Genomic DNA, 16,410 nt, shown 5'->3' with positions numbered 1-16,410 from the left:
GACTCCTTCAGTCCTCTTTGAAGACTCTCTCATCCCTCAGCCGCTTCCTGCAGTTTCTCCGAAAGTGTCCTTTATTTCCACAGTAGAAACATACGCCTCCATCCTTTTTCTCTACCCGGAGAACCCCTCCCCCATTTCTCTGGGCCACTTGACTTGTTTTGGGAGGGGCATCAATTCTCCTAGTTTCCCTTACTGCTGCCACCATCATTCTTACTTGTCTCTTGTGACTCTCTTCATCTCTTCTCACACATACCTTCTGTGCTTCCCTCAATAGCTCATCCAGGTCTCTATCTTGCCAATTATCTAATTTTTCTAACTTCTTTCTGATATCTTCCCACGATTTAGCCACAAATTGTGTTTTTAGTAGTGCTTGCTCTAACGGTGTCTCAGGATCTAAGCCCGAGTACATCTGCAGGTTTTTTCTCAAGCATTCTAGCTAATCCGTAGGTGTCTCCTCTTTTTTCTGTCTCTCATTAAATGCTTTGTTGATGTTCTGCCCCCTAGGCACCGCTTCCCGGATCCCCTGTACTATTATCCCCCTCAGATCCTGCATATTGATTCTGTGATCCTGCTGCTGCTGATTCCAATTGGGATCCTGCAAAGGCCACTTGGTGTCTGCTAAAGGTCCTTGTGCATGTTGTGAATCCCATATCCGCATCCCCGCTCGTCTAATCATATTTCTTTCCTTGGCCGTGAAGAGAATATTCAATATGGCTTGCAACTCGCCCCAAGTATAAATACTGGGTCCCAAAAATTGGTCCAGTCTCTCGGCCACCCCCAAAGGATCTTCCAGGAGGCTCCCCATCTCCTTCTTAAATTCCCGAACATCCCCAGAACTCAAAGGTACTGAAACAAACCCTATCGCTGGGTGAGGTCCCTGGCCCCCCCCACAGGCATTTCTCTTAGGGGATATAGGTTATGCTGTCTAGCCCGACCTCGGGTTATGGGTCCCTGCACTTCCTCGGGGGGCTCGGGATTACTTCCTGCTTCCTGAGGCTCCATTGGAGGTGCATCCGGAATCTGGGGGTTCTGAGGGGGTATGTAAGGGGGTGGGATTAGTAAGGCTTCTTCCTCTTTACTCCTGTCTTTCTTTCGTCCTCCCTCTTTGAGGGGAAACAGGAGCACTTCACCCCCAGGTCTTGTAACCCATACATTAGCATATTCACTTTCTTCCTGACTAAAAGGAATTTAGTGTTTACCCACAAGTTGAGTTTTTGCCTCACCCAATCTTTTGATGATCCAAAAATAGGCTAAAAAATATTCCAGGAAATCTCCTTTCCACCCCATACTACCACACAACAATGGATCATTTTAGCTTTATCTTTACCCCCTGTGTTAGGGTAATGTTTCCAATTGTCTAATATGAACCCCAGTGGGCTATCTCTAGGCACCAGGGGGAGTTTTATGGGAGTAGAGGGCCTGCTCTTCCCCTGTCCCATCTTCTGGAGTGCCCTCACACAAGTGTGGTGCAGAAATCACTCGCTTCCCCTTGTTCGTGGCTCACGCCCTCTCGGACAATGAGAACCGCACTACTGAGGGTCCACAATCGCTTGGAGAATCCGAGCTGCCGGTTCTCCTCTCACACACACACACACTCGCAGCACTCCAGGATACCCAACCCAGACCGAACGGAATCTTCCACACAGATACTCACGCGTCTTGCGTCTTCGTCCGGACCTTTGTGCACAAAGTTTATAGGGTCTGCCGGCTTCCTTTGCCTAATGCTTTGAATTTAGGTTCGTCGGTCCAACCGAGACAGGAATCGGGTCTACCAGGGCCGCCGACTGATCGGCGGGGCGACCCCGAGGCAGAACCAAAAGTCCTATCTCACAGGTGGATCCGAGTCACGGCACCAAATTGTAATAGACTATGAACACGAAGAAAAGTTCCAATAGGAATTTATTACATTACAGCAGGCAAAGCAAAGGCAAATACAGCGCTGGACGGCAGGGGAGTCTCGCTCCACCAACTGCCGTGAATTGGCAGGTTTTTCAGTCTTGCTTTTATCTTGCTTCTTTCCTCCGATGATGTATGTGTGACGTGTTGCTGGGAGGGTCTCTTTCTGTCCCTCGGTGGTCGCAGAGATGAAGGCTGTAGTTGTAAGCTGGAATTCCTGAAACTTAAAGCTGATTAAGCAAGTAGAGAAAGAAGGAATGGGCAAGGGTATGTTTGCCTATAAGCTTAGATAGTAACATAGTAACTTCCTGTTATCTTGAGTTATTTGATCTCCAGTGAACAAAAAATAGTTAATGTTTATCACAACGTGAAGATTTATCAAGTCTCTGAGGGTGTCTAGCACTTCTCAGAATAGCTTAAAATAATACCGAGACAACTTCTCTGGACAAAAGGTTTTAATAAATGAAGAAAATAATAAACATAAACAAACAAAGAAATGTAGGTCGAACACAGTGTAGAGAGCATTCTGACACTAGTAAGGCAGTCCAAAAATCCCTTGAGTTCTTTTGTGCAGTCCCTTTAGTACTTAATGGTCTAGGTGGGCTATTTGGCACTGAGCCCAATGAAATTGCCAACAGGCTTTGAGGTACACTTCCAAAGTCCAATAACTGCTCCTGTGCTGGCACTGAGCCAATACTCATTGTGAAAAATGTATATTATATGGCTCTATGCAAGATATTTACTATATGTATTATGTTGTATTAATTGTTAATGTTGTATTAATGTTTTGATAGTATAGTAAATATAGTTTTGTAATTAAAGTGTAGTTTTTGTATGACAACCACAGGAAAACGTAAATCTTTCAGAGAAAAAAAAGAATTTCCTACTTCCTTATCAGAAGAAACCAACTCCTCCTGCCTCTCTCAGCCTTGAGAATGCCACAGAGATTAAAGGAAAAAAAAAGTGATGCTAACCAGAGACGGTTCTTTGTTTAAATAGAGTTTATGCATCATGTATGAAATATATGAATATTCAACAGGCTATTGCTTTTAAGCGATGGTCCTTTGTTAGCAGAGGTCCTTCTTCAGAGCTTTTTGCTCGGGGAGGCACCCAGACGTCTGTAACTTTGTTTTTTATTGTCTCGTATTGTCCTAACTCTAATTGTTCATTTTTTTTACTCTAATTCTATTTTTATAACCATCTTATTTACTATTAAACTTTCAAAATTTTAAAAACAAGTGATTGGCGTTTTTCACACTCATGAACAGAGAAGAGCACAGAACTTTCTAGTTTGGTTTCTTTAGATGTTTAAGGTAAGCTGAAACCCTTTTCCCATACAGAAATGCTCACTCGGGGGTGGGGGGTGCATTACAACATCTCACCCTAACTTATTACAAACATGAAAGAAAAAAAGGCAGAAAAATAGTTACTTTGAAAAAATTCTCACTCTTGTTAATAATTATAATTGTGTCAATAATTCATGGCTGCTTAATAATTTGGTTCTATAATCAAACTATAGTTTTGTGAATTCAATAATTTTGAATTTGATACCCTCTCTTCTTTTCTAGCTAATTATTTTAATTATTAGTATTTTAAGATTAAAATTTAGTCTCTAATTGCTTATGAATCTTATTTTACTTTTTGTTTGTGGAGATTTTTTCAAGTGAACTATATCTTCTTTATTGCACAGGATTTGGGCTAAGAAACTTGTAAACTTTTAACATTCAGTTTAAGAACAAGATAACATTAATATGCTAGTGATAACTTATAAAACTTTCTTAGTACAAAGAGTACTCTTTAACGAGTCTGAACTTTACAAAGACTCAGTCTCTGCTTTGAAAATGCTCTAATGTCTATATTGCTGGGTTGTGTCAAAGCGTAAAAGTGTAAAAGTCTTTTTTGGAGACATGGTCTGTGGTCACTCTGTCTTTGGTGTGTTCTTCAGATGTGCTCTGCTGTTCTATCTTTCTTCTGTTGTAGCTCGACCTCTTTTGCAGGAACTCAGAGTTTGTACCTGGGAAGACAAACACAAACTTCTCTCCCAGCCACAATGGACAGGTTCTAAAATTGTCTTGTTTCTGGATTTTTATGAATATGAGAGATTATTTTATATATATATATATATATATATATATATATATATATATATCTTGGTTCAACTTTTCTATAATAGCACTCCACACACTCCCCCCATTTTTATCTTTTAGGGAATGTGTTTAGTTATTTGTGCATTTTTTTATAATAGATTGGTTTTAGAATGAATTAGTTATATTGTGTGGTAAATTTGATATGTTGAAAAACTTGAGTTATTTTGAGAATTGTACGTTTAGGAATGAGAAATGCTTATTTTTGGTCTTTTCTCCTTTATGTGTTGAGGTAGAATTTGCTCTAAAAAGTGTGTGGCTCTGCTGCTATTAATGGCACAGCTAGTGTTTGGTAGTTTGGGTATGATTGCACAACTGCTTTTGCCTGATTTTGAGATATGTGAGATACTTTTTACAAGTGCTGATGTATTTTGATGCAAGATGCATGGTTAAAGGTTTGTCATTGCATTACTATTTTCTATAAAACTTAAGAATTTAGTTTGATTTAATGTATGTGACAATACAGCTGCTATTGAGAAAAAGGAAAAAGATTAGTATTTTTACAATTGAGTAGAACTTTTTCTTGAGTAGAGATGTCTTTGCTCTCTTTCCTAAACCTGTAACATATAAAGAACTTATTAATATGAAATATGAATTTTAAAAAAGATGCAGATAGCTGTTAGTTTTATTTTGAGATACGGCTTTTAGACTTTCTTAAAATTTGATTTCTATTTTTTGGTGTTTGGATTTTGCTATATGGCTATGATGTTCTTAGATTTCCTTGAGTTATTTATAAAAACAAATTATTTTTAGGGGTATAATACTTTTAAAGTTTCTAAATTAATTTAAAAGATTAATAATTAGAGATTTTTCTTGTAATATTTATAAGGGTAATTTGCAAAATTTTTTTCATTTTGAATTAACTATTTTAATTAAATATATGGGCAAGTAAAGTATTTCTGCAAAATCTTTTCCTGTAAAACCTCTCTTTCTGAAGTGAGATGGCAAATTGAGAAAGTCCTTGCCGTGGGTGTAGCTCAGCTCTCTCTCAGTGTCTCCTCAGTCCCAGTCCCTCCGGCGCTGCTGGAAAATGACGAGGTCCAGGCCCCGGTGGGCCGCAGGTGCAGCCCCGAGTGCTCCCCTGGGTTTTCAGTCCAGAGCAGGTTTAAACAGTTCCAAGAAAAAGGAAAAAAAACCAGCCCAGGGAACTTCTCTGCCCTAGCTAGCTGAAACTAACTAAAAGCAAAAAAAATCTGTCCTGCAGTCTCTCCAAGCCTCCGCTGAACACCCTGTCCGCAGAAGAATGTGGAGGAGTCAGGCAGTTTTCTCAAAACAAACTCCGCGCTTCTCCTTGCTCTTAGAACCAGTCTTAAAGGCACAGGACTCAATATACAGCACAAACAGAACAGGCGATTGGGGATACAAGCATCATTAAGTTACCCTAGGACATTCCACCCCTTATCCCCATATCGTCAATTTCCTAAAACTAATATATACTCCAGCTCTACATACACATACATCTATATAAAAAACAATATGCAATATACAGCTACATACAGTGGCAGTACTATTTAGCACACAGTGATAATTACACATGGTTCTCACCCAACAATCAAATCTCCCTGGGGTACACATCGTGTGGTTCCATCTTTCTGCATTACCCAGCATGTGCAGCCTGGTCCCTGAGCAAAGACAATCCCATGGATGGGATCCTCTGTACCTGAAGCAGAATTGATCCAAACTGTCTTCCCTAACAAGCCTCTTACATGTACTACTGGGACTTTCTCTCTATCTACTGTATGTAGGGACTCAGATTGGGCAGGGCCTGCTCTGTTGATGGAACCTTGGGTGTTAACTAACCAGGTGGCCTTTGCTAGATGCTGCTCCCAGTTTCTGAATGATCCCCCACCCAGTGCTTTCAGGGTGGTTTTTAGCAGTCCATTGTATCTTTCTACTTTCCCTGAAGCTGGTGCATGATACGGGATATGGTACACCCACTCAATGCCATGTTCCCTAGCCCAGTTGTTGATGAGACTGTTCTTGAAATGAGTTCCATTGTCTGACTCAATCCTCTCAGGGGTACCATGCCTCCAAAGAACTTGTTTTTCAAGGCTTAGAATGGTGTTACGGGCCGTAGCGTGAGGCATGGGGTAGGTCTCCAGCCATCCTGTGGTGGCCTCTACCATTGTGAGCACGTAGTGCTTGCCTTGGCAGGTTTGGGGAAGGGTGATGTAGTCAATCTGCCAGGCTTCCCCGTACTTATGTTGCCATCACATTCATCTTATTCAATAAACTGTATTAAGTTAGTAGCAAATGTTAAGAATTGACAGTAGTTGACATTAGTAGTAGTAGTCATGCTAAGGCTTGGTAGGCCGCATGTAACCTGCAGATGAACTTTATAGCAGATTTTGTAATGTAAGCAGTGTAGCTAAGGAGTATATCCATTTATCTAGGGAATGTACCTTTGGCAGAAACCTAAATGTCAGAAAGATAATTGTACCAGGTGGTAAAAGTGAAGTAAGAATTTGTAATGATGAAGAAATCATGTAAAGAAACATATAAAAACCCCGTGATTTTTCAGTAAAGATGGGGTCTTGTCTTTGGACGCTAGTCCACAGACTCCCGGGCCCTCAATAAAGCACCGCATAAACGACTTCGGTTGTTTGTGTTTTCTTCGGATCGGGCAACAGTTTTCTGGCGACCCAGATGGGACTCCGAAGGTGGCTGGGGCGGTTCACGTTCTGATCCACTCCACGCCGGCACCGAGTGATTCTCGGGAGTCATCGGTTCGTGCCCGACCCCTGCGCCTAGTGGACGACCACGAGAGGTAAGCCCGAAGGTGCTTTATTTTCTGGTTCTGGGTGCCTGCTCATAAGACGAGGCGGCGATCCTCGCAGAGTTGGGCTAAGACGTCTGGTTGGTCTGGGAAGCCTAGGCGCCGGCTGTCAGACGCGGCGAAAGCTGCGCAGGTCCGGCACTTGCCCTTCGCGGCGTCGAGAAGCGGCAAGTTGGTTTGGTCTGGTATTTATCTGGTATTTATCTGGTATTTATCTGGTGTTTCTCCTGTTAGGCTGTTAATATTGCTTGTGGTTATTATTGCTTGTATATTGCTGGGCTGATTGCTGCTGCTGCTGCTGCTTTTTGTTGTGCTCGTTTGTGAAATTGCTGTACAGTTGAAAGTGAAACCGGTTCAAAATGCCGCTTGAAGTATTTAAGTCTATGGTTCAGTCTGATAAGAATATACTGGGAAATACCCCGTTAGGATGTTTATTGAAGAGATGGAAAAGTGAAGGGTTTTTCCAGGAGATGAGTAGGAGTAAGATGATTGATTATTGTAATCATTGGTGGCCAGAATATGAACGAGAAGGGCCGTCTTGGCCAGAAAATGGTACTATAGATTATGATACTCTGAATTCATTAATGCAGTACTTAAAAGATAATGAAAAATGGGATGAGGTACAGTATTTGGACTTGTTTTATTTACTGCGCCGTAAAAAGGAGTGGCAGACGGAATGTGGAATAATGGTATTAGAAACGAAAGAATCTGGGTGCGGAGGCTGTAAGGAAGGGTCTAAATGTGTCCAATGCTTAGCATTAACCTCTCGACCAGAAGAGGACTTGTCCTTAATGGTGTCACCCTGTACAACTTCTGCTACACCCCCCTCTTCTGCTGTCTCACCCTCCCTTGCTTTTTCACCCCTCCCCTCTGTCTCACCTCATTCCTCTTTGTATCCACCGTTACCAGAGAGCAGTTCAGAGGAGGAGGAGGAGATAAAGCCAAGAAATACTAAAAAGGTTACTATACGTTCTCCAACCTCTTCCCCTGTTTCTTCCCAAAATCAGCGAAATACTCCGCTCGCGGCACGAACGAGACAGGGACGTAAGAATTATGGGGAACCCCAGCTTATCGCCCCTTTAAGGGAAGCTATGGGGCCCCAAGGAGAGAAAGTGCTTGTAAAAGTACCCTTCTCCCCAGGAGATCTGGTGATTTGGAAACAGTCAGCAGGCAGTTATCGTGAGAATCCTGAAAGAGTGGCATGGGTGGTTAAAATGATTATTAAAACCCAGAATCCAGATTGGAATGACATGCAGGTTTTGTTAGATACCTTAATGGATTCCACTGAAAAGGAGATGGTGTTGCGGGCAATGAAAGAGCGCACTCGAGAAATGATTAGACTGCATTTAGCTGGAGGAACGACCGTAAATGAACTAGTACCAAGTGATGATCCGGGATGGGATCCGAACGGGGTTGCAGGGAGGGAAGCTATTAGGGAATATCAGGAATTGTTAGTAGAAGGAATCAGGACTGGAATGCCCAAAACTATAAATTGGTCAAAATTGTATACAGTTAGACAAGATAAGAATGAATCACCCTCAGCATTTTTAGAGCGACTTAAGGAAACTGCTAGAAGCTTCACTGATTTGGAAATTGACAGTGAAGCAGGAAAATTGCAGCTTGCCTTAATCTTTCTGGGTCAGACACAGGAGGATATACGTAAGAAATTGCAGAAATTAGAGGGACATGAAACTCGAGACTTGGATAAAATGTTGGAAGTGGCTTGGAAAGTTTATAATAATAGAGAGAAAGAAACGGCCAAGAAACAGCAGGCGAATATATTAGCTATAATGCAGCAAGCTGGTGACAGAGGAAGAGGCAGAGGTGGTTTTGGGCGCGGTCGTGGCTTTGGACGCGGCAGGGCAGGCTTTCAGAATATTGGATTCGGAGGACGGGGGATAGCCCCTTCTGGCCCCCAGCAAGGAGGGATTGCTCCCAATCAGTGTGCGTTCTGTCGTCAGATAGGACACTGGAAAAATGAGTGTCCAGTAAAAGCTGGACTGGGAGGAATGCCAGGAACGCCAGTGAATAGTTCAGCAGGTTACCCCATGAATCCAGAAGGTGTCGCCCAAGCATTAGTTTTGGGAAACTATCAGAATCAAAGCTGACTAGAGCAAGATATAAAAGTCAGAATTGACATTGATGGAGAACCAGAAGAATTTATTGTTGATACTGGGGCATCATATTCGGTTTTAAATAAAAGACTGGGACCTATTAGCAATACTACCATACAGGTAGTGGGAGCAACAGGACAATTGGAAGAAAGACCCTTTTTACAACCATTAAACTTGAAATTTGGAGGAAAGGAGTTAGACCATCAGTTTTTGTATATGCCTAATTGCCCCAAACCATTATTGGGCAGAGATTTATTGTCATTATTGAATGTCAAAATCATATTTGAGCATGGAAGGGTAAAATTAGAAGTTCCGGGAGAAGAAATTGCTAAACTGTTTGTAATAAAAGAAATTGATCCCTCTCCTATTCCCATTGAAGTGGATCAGGCTGTAGTACCTTGGGTATGGGAGACGGGGAGCCCTGGTAAATCAAAGGCTGCTTAGCCGGTGGTAGTAGAATTAAAGGAAGGAAAAGAGCCAGTCAAAATAAAACAATACCCAATTACATTAGAAGCTAGGAAAGGTGTTGCTCCTTTGATAACTCAATTTTTAACACAAGGGATTTTGCAGGAATGTGAATCAGAATTTAACACTCCTATTTTTTCAGTTAAGAAACCAAATGGTAAGTACTGGTTAGTGCAGGACTTAAGGGCAATCAATAAGATTGTAAAAGACATTCACCCAGTGGTTGCCAATCCATATACTCTATTAACATCTGTGTCAGAAAAGTTTAAATGGTTTTCTGTTGTTGATTTGAAAGATGCTTTCTTCTGCATCCCTCTGGCATTGGAAAGTAGAAAATATTTTGCATTCGAATGGGAAAGTCCTGACACTGGAAGGAAGAGACAACTCACCTGGTCTCGCCTGCCTCAAGGTTTTAAAAACAGTCCAACAATATTTGGAAATCAATTGGCAAAAGAATTAGAAGAATGGAAGACTACCGAGGTAAGAGAGTCACCTCTCTCTTATGTCATTCTCCAGTATGTAGACGATATCTTTCTAGCAACAGAAGAAAAAGAAACGTGTTTGAAATTGACTATTGCTCTATTGAACATGCTGGGTCAGGCTGGCTACCGAGTGTCAAAGGATAAAGCGCAGTTACTAAAGGAAAGTGTAATCTATTTGGGATGCGAAATCACCCAAGGGCAGAGACGGTTGGGAGTCAATCGAGTGGAAGCAATTTGTGCTATTCCCCTTCCCAGGAACCATCAGGAATTAAGGTCTTTTCTAGGAATGGTGGGGTGGTGCAGGTTGTGGATTTTGAATTTTGGACTTATAGCTAAACCATTATATGAAGCTTTGAAGGAACCACGGCTAAACTGGGATCGACAGAGGAAAAAGGCCTTTGAAGACCTGAAACAGGCCCTGAAAGAAGCTCCGGCGTTAGGCCTTCCCGACTTAAATAAAGACTTTCAGTTATACGTGAATGAGAGGCAGAAATTAGCGCTGGGAGTGCTAGCCCAGAGACTCGGTTCATGGAAACGTCCAGTAGGATATTTTTCGAAACAACTGGATGCAGTAAGTGCTGGTTGGCCGTCATGCTTGCGGGCAGTTACGGCCACAGTGATCCTTATCCAGGAGGCCAGGAAATTGACTTTGGGGAGGAAAATAGAGGTATTTGTGCCTCACATGGTACTGGCAGTTTTGGAACAAAAGGGGGGTCACTGGCTTTCATCCAGCAGGATGCTACAATACCAAGCAATTCTGAGAGAACAGGATGATGTGGATTTAAAAATGACTAATCATATTAACCCAGCAGAATTTCTCCGCAGTGAGCAGGAAGAAGGAGAACTAGCACATGACTGCATGGAGGTGATTGAACAAGTGTATGCCAGCCGAATGGATTTGAAGGATGTCCCAATGGAGAACCCGGATTGGGAACTGTTTACTGATGGGTCCAGCTTTGTGGAAAGTGGTACCAGGTATGCGGGATATGCAGTGGTAACAGCTACAACCGTAGTAGAGGCAAAGGCCTTGACCCCTGGAACCTCTGCTCAGCGAGCTGAAATTATTGGACTCACTAGAGCCCTAATGCTGAGCTCAGGAAAGAAAGTAAATATATGGACTGATTCTAAATATGCCTTTGGGGTGGTGCACATTCATGGTGCCCTGTGGAAGGAACGAGGGTTGTTGAACTCTCAAGGAACTGCTATCAAATATAGAACTGAAATTCTAGCCTTGCTAGACGCAGTACACCAACCCGAGAAGGTTGCGGTAATGCATGTGAGGGGTCATCAGAAGGAAGAAGGGAAGATCTATCAAGGAAATAGACTAGCTGATATCACAGCACGAAGAGTGTCCAGAGAAGTATGGACCCAAATGGCCTTGATACCTACCAAGGTGAGTCCTGTAACTCCACATTTGATCCAGGAACCAAAGTATTCTCCAGATGATGAAAAACTAGCCTCACTGCTGCTAGCGCAAAAGAATGCAACTGGATGGTATGTAACAAGTATGGGACAAGTTGTAGTCCCCACCCGAATTATGAAAACTATTTTAGAAACTGAACATAACAAATGCCATTGGGGAGCAGAAGCATTAGTAAAATTTCTAAAAAGAGAAGTAATTTCTAACCAGATGTTAACATTGGCAAAACGGGTGAATGCCATGTGTCCAACTTGTTTGAAGAACAACCCAATAGTTAGGAAACAGATCCAGTTAGGGAAATTACAAGTGGGGCCAGAACCAGGAGATTACTGGCAAGTAGATTTTTCAGAATTACCAAAAGCACAGAACTATAAGTATCTTTTAGTGTATGTATGCACTTTTTCAGGCTGGCCTGAAGCTTTTCCTTGTCGAACAAATCAAGCAAAGGAAGTAGTCAAAACACTGTTGAGGGAAATCATTCCTAGATTTGGGGTGCCGTTGGGATTGTCCTCAGATAGAGGTCCACATTTTATAGCAGGAATAGTACAAGAGGTTGCTAGGATGCTAGATATATCTTGGGACCTACACACCCCTTGGCGACCTCAATCCAGTGGCCAGGTAGAGCGGATGAATCAAACAATTAAGGGACAAGTTAAGAAAATTTGTCAAGAGGCAAAAATACAATGGCCACAGGCATTGCCATTAGCATTGCTCAGAATCAGAATTAAACCCAGGGAGCGATTGGGAGTTAGCCCATATGAAATCCTATATGGGAAACCATACCATGCTAACGTGTTGAAAGGAGATTTGCATGTGCAAGGGGATCAGACAATATTTAGTTATGTCATGTCATTAAACAAAACTCTTAATGCCTTAAGGGGAGCCCTGCAGTGGAACCGACCTATGCCACTAGAGAACCCGGTGCATGACATTCAACCAGGAGACCGAGTATATGTGAAGAATTGGTCCACACATCCCTTGAAGGAAACATGGGACGGGCCCCGGCAAGTGATCCTAACAACCTATACGGCAGTAAAGGTCGAAGGAATCGACTCATGGATCCATTACACTCGAGTCAAGAAAGTCCCTGCACAATGGGAAACCCAGCTGGTCTCCCCAACGCAGATGATTTTTCGCAGAAAGTAGCATTTTTGATTATATTGTTACTGGTAATAACGAAACCAATTCTTATTAATGGTTCTGTTGTAGTTGCAGCTACCGAACCAGTGGTGGATGTCATAAATGGAATAGATGTGAACCTGACCTGTTCTGTAGCGAATGACCAGAATATACAAGCAACCTGGAAGAAAGGTGCCAATATAGTCACGGTTTGGGATAAGGATGCACGAAGAGCAAAGGTTCAGAGAAGAAGAGTGACAAGGCAAGTAATGGAAGGGACGGGACAGCCCGAGATAGAAACGGATCTAGATAGGAAAGGTCATGAGAACCTAGTAGTAGGATTAATCAGAGATTTTGGAATGGTGCAAAACGTATCCCGAATTACAGCATGCTTGCCACTCCCAAAAGCAGCAGGAGAACCAATCCCATGGGGAATTGTTCCTGTGGGACAATTGCCGAATGCCACTGTAAATGTTACGTGGAATTGCAAAGTTGAAACCAAGGAAAAAGGGGAATGGGTAACTGTATGTGCGATCTTAGGTTCGTCTAGGGTATCCAAAGAGCAGTGTGAACAGATGCCAGGTTATTATGCATGGGATCACCCACAGATACCAAGAAGGTGTTTAGTAACACCTGAAAAGACAACGTATCCTTGCCAAGTATCTAGGGTATGGAAAAACAGATATGAGAAAGAAGAGGTATGTCAAAATGATACTAAAATAACCACCATGGAAGAATGGAAAAGTATTTGGGGACCCAGTTTGTTAGAAACATATAGTTACTTAGGAAAGGTAAACTGGTGCATAGAATGGAAGGGAAAAAGAGAACAAGACTATGGAAAGAAATCATCGCAGAAAGACAAGTTTCGCCAGAAGGGGAGAGCAGTAGGGTTATGGAATTGTTCTCAAGTTCTTACTTGTGATACTAAAAATCAAATAGGGATAGAGCCAGTAAAAATTTTGTTACAATGGGGATGTGAGTGTAGGGGATATAACCATTCACTTAAAGGAAAGATTAGGGGCCGATGGGATTGTAAAACTACTACTGTAAGAAGTCCCGGGAACCTAGTCTGGGTGACAGGACATGGACATTGGACTACTCATATGCCAGTAGACGGGCCGGTAACCCAGATAACATTAGGGGTTCCCACATTATGCCCCTTTTGGAAAGAGTCAAATTTAACTTGGGAAGAAATTAGAGGAAGAATGAAACGGGAAATTGGAGATGACATACCAATTGAAGATGAATGGCACGAACCTGACGCTGGAGTTGCAATTGGGTGGGTTCTAGAATCACTCTTTACACCTGTAGCTGCTTTTAGGAACAGAGAAATGCTGTACAAATTGCTGGGGCAAACTGAAAGATTAGCAGCAGCCACTAAGAAAGGATTCAAAGATATAAATTCACAATTGCAAGCCACATCCCGAATGACTTTACAGAATAGGATGGCTTTAGATATGCTATTGTTAAAAGAGCATGGTGTGTGTCAGTATTTAAAAACAAAGATTGACCATTGTTGCATCCATATTCCAAACATGACTTTAGAAGTAGAAAAAGATATTTCTCAATTAGAAACAATTGAATTTAAAACAAGAGACATTGAGAAGGAGGCACAACACAATTGGATTGGAGAAATTTTTAAATCTTTAGGACTTTCAGTTTCTGGATGGGTGTCATCAGTGATACAGAATGTTCTGTTATTTGCAGTCTTACTACTAATTATTTGGTTAGTGTATAAGTGTGTTTTAGGAGTCATTGAAAGAGAAACAAGATGCACCAGAAGAGTGATGAGGGCCTTAACAAGAGATAATGAGAAGTACTCGCCTCCTCCGAAGTATGAAATTGCCGTCGGGCGAGAAAATCCAGCATTTGAAAGACCCAACGATAACTAAGAGTTGAGCATTCTTGCAGAAGACTGAAGAATGCTCAAAAGGGGGGAATTATGTTGCCATCACATTCATCTTATTCAATAAACTGTATTAAGTTAGTAGCAAATGTTAAGAATTGACAGTAGTTGACATTAGTAGTAGTAGTCATGCTAAGGCTTGGTAGGCCGCATGTAACCTGCAGATGAACTTTATAGCAGATTTTGTAATGTAAGCAGTGTAGCTAAGGAGTGTATCCATTTATCTAGGGAATGTACCTTTGGCAGAAACCTAAATGTCAGAAAGATAATTGTACCAGGTGGTAAAAGTGAAGTAAGAATTTGTAATGATGAAGAAATCATGTAAAGAAACATATAAAAACCCCGTGATTTTTCAGTAAAGATGGGGTCTTGTCTTTGGACGCTAGTCCACAGACTCCCGGGCCCTCAATAAAGCACCGCATAAACGACTTCGGTTGTTTGTGTTTTCTTCGGATCGGGCAACACTTATACTTGGCCCATCGCCTGCCATACCATAGGGGCTTCACCCGCTTGGCCTGCTTGATGGCAGCACACGTCTCACAGTCATGGATAACCTGAGAAATACTGTCCATGGTTAGATCCAACCCTCGGTCTTGTGCCCACTTATAGGTGGCATCTCTGCCCTGATGGCCTGAGGCGTCATGGGCCCATCGAGCTAGAAACACCTCTCCCTTGTGTTGCCAATCTAAGTCTATCTTTGACACCTCTATCTTTGCAGCCTGATCTACCTGCTCATTGTTTCGGTGCTCCTCATTAGCCCGACTCTTGGGGACATGGGCATCTACATGATGGATTTTGATAGGTAGCTTCTCTACCCGAGTGGCAATGTCTTTCCACTCATCAACAGCCCAGATAGGTTTTCCCCTACGCTGCCAGTTGGCCTTTTTCCACTTCTCCAGCCATCCCCACAGAGCATTGGCCACCATCCACGAATCAGTGTAGAGGTAGAGCTTTGGCCACTTCTCTCTTTCAGCAATGTCCAGGGCCAGTTGAACAGCTTTGAGCTCAGCGAGTTGGCTTGACCCAACTTCTCCTTCAGTGGCTTGTGCAACCTGTCTTATGGGACTCCATACAGCTGCTTTCCACTTTCGTTTCATCCCAACGATGCGGCAGGAACCGTCAGTGAAAAGAGCATAGCGTGTTTCTTCTGCTGGCAGTTGGTTGTATGGTGGAGCTTCTTCAGCACGTGTCACTTGTTCCTGCTCCTCTTCATCCATGAGTCCAAAGTTTTCACCTTCCGGCCAGTTTGTAATTATTTCCAAAATCCCAGGGCGATTTGGGTCTCCAATACGGGCGCGCTGAGTGATGAGGGCAATCCATTTGCTCCATGTGGCATTGGTGGCATGGTGGGTAGAGGGAACTTCTGCTTTGAACATCCATCCCAGCACTGGAAGTTGAGGTACCAGCAGGAGTTGTGTTTCAGTGCCTACTACTTCTGAGGCGGCTTGAACTCCTTCATAGGCGGCCCAGATTTCCTTCTCTGTGGGAGTGTAGCTGGTTTCAGACCCTCGGTAGCTTCGACTCCAGAATCCCAGTGGTCGGCCCCGAGTCTCCCCAGGCCCCTTCTGCCAAAGGCTCCAGGACAGGCCATTGTTCCCAGCTGCTGAGTAGAGCACGTTCTTCACCTCTGGTCCCGTCATGACTGGGCCAAGAGCCTCTGCATGAGCGATCTCCTGCTTGATCTGGGCAAAGGCTTGTTGCTGTTCAGGGCCTGTCCTAGGGTAACTTAATGATGCTTGTATCCCCAATCGTCTGTTCTGTTTGTGCTGTATATTGAGTCCTGTGCCTTTAAGACTGGTTCTAAGAGCAAGGAGAAGCGCGGAGTTTGTTTTGAGAAAACTGCCTGACTCCTCCACATTCTTCTGCGGACAGCATGTTCGGCGGAGGCTTGGAGAGACTGCAGGACAAAGATCTTTTTTTGCTTTTAGTTAGTTTCAGCTAGCTAGGGCAGAGAAGTTCCCTGGACTGTTTTTTTTTCCTTTTTCTTGGAACTGTTTAAACCTGCTCTGGACTGAAAACCCAGGGGAGCACTGGGGGCTGCACCTGCGGCCCACCGGGGCCTGGACCTCGGCATTTTCCAGCAGCGCC

The 16,410-nt window shown here is 42.9% G+C and overlaps 1 protein-coding gene across 3 annotated transcripts in view; it reads left to right on the top strand.

Moving 5' to 3' along the window:
• Window positions 1–14,750, top strand: part of LOC120764858 (uncharacterized) — a 43,207-nt gene extending 28,457 nt beyond the window's left edge. Inside the window, exons 1-2 of one of the 3 annotated variants that reach the window (XM_040088974.1) lie at window positions 6,720–6,807; window positions 12,176–14,750. In XM_040088974.1, the coding sequence (XP_039944908.1) occupies window positions 12,287–14,308 (2,022 nt within the window). In that variant the 5' untranslated portion in view covers window positions 6,720–6,807; window positions 12,176–12,286 and the 3' untranslated portion in view covers window positions 14,309–14,750. Of the gene's footprint in view, window positions 1–6,719; window positions 6,808–11,214; window positions 11,271–12,175 lie in introns of those variants that run through there. The other 2 variants (XM_040088973.1, XM_058423918.1) reach the window with 2 other exon arrangements.
• The last annotated feature ends 1,660 nt before the right edge of the window (window positions 14,751–16,410 follow it).

The sequence above is a fragment of the Hirundo rustica genome, chromosome W (assembly GCF_015227805.2).
Source record: "Hirundo rustica isolate bHirRus1 chromosome W, bHirRus1.pri.v3, whole genome shotgun sequence".
In the NCBI taxonomy this organism is placed as follows: domain Eukaryota; kingdom Metazoa; phylum Chordata; class Aves; order Passeriformes; family Hirundinidae; genus Hirundo; species Hirundo rustica.
Note: the sequence above shows the minus strand (reverse complement) of the source record. Positions and strands in the feature narration are given on the sequence as shown.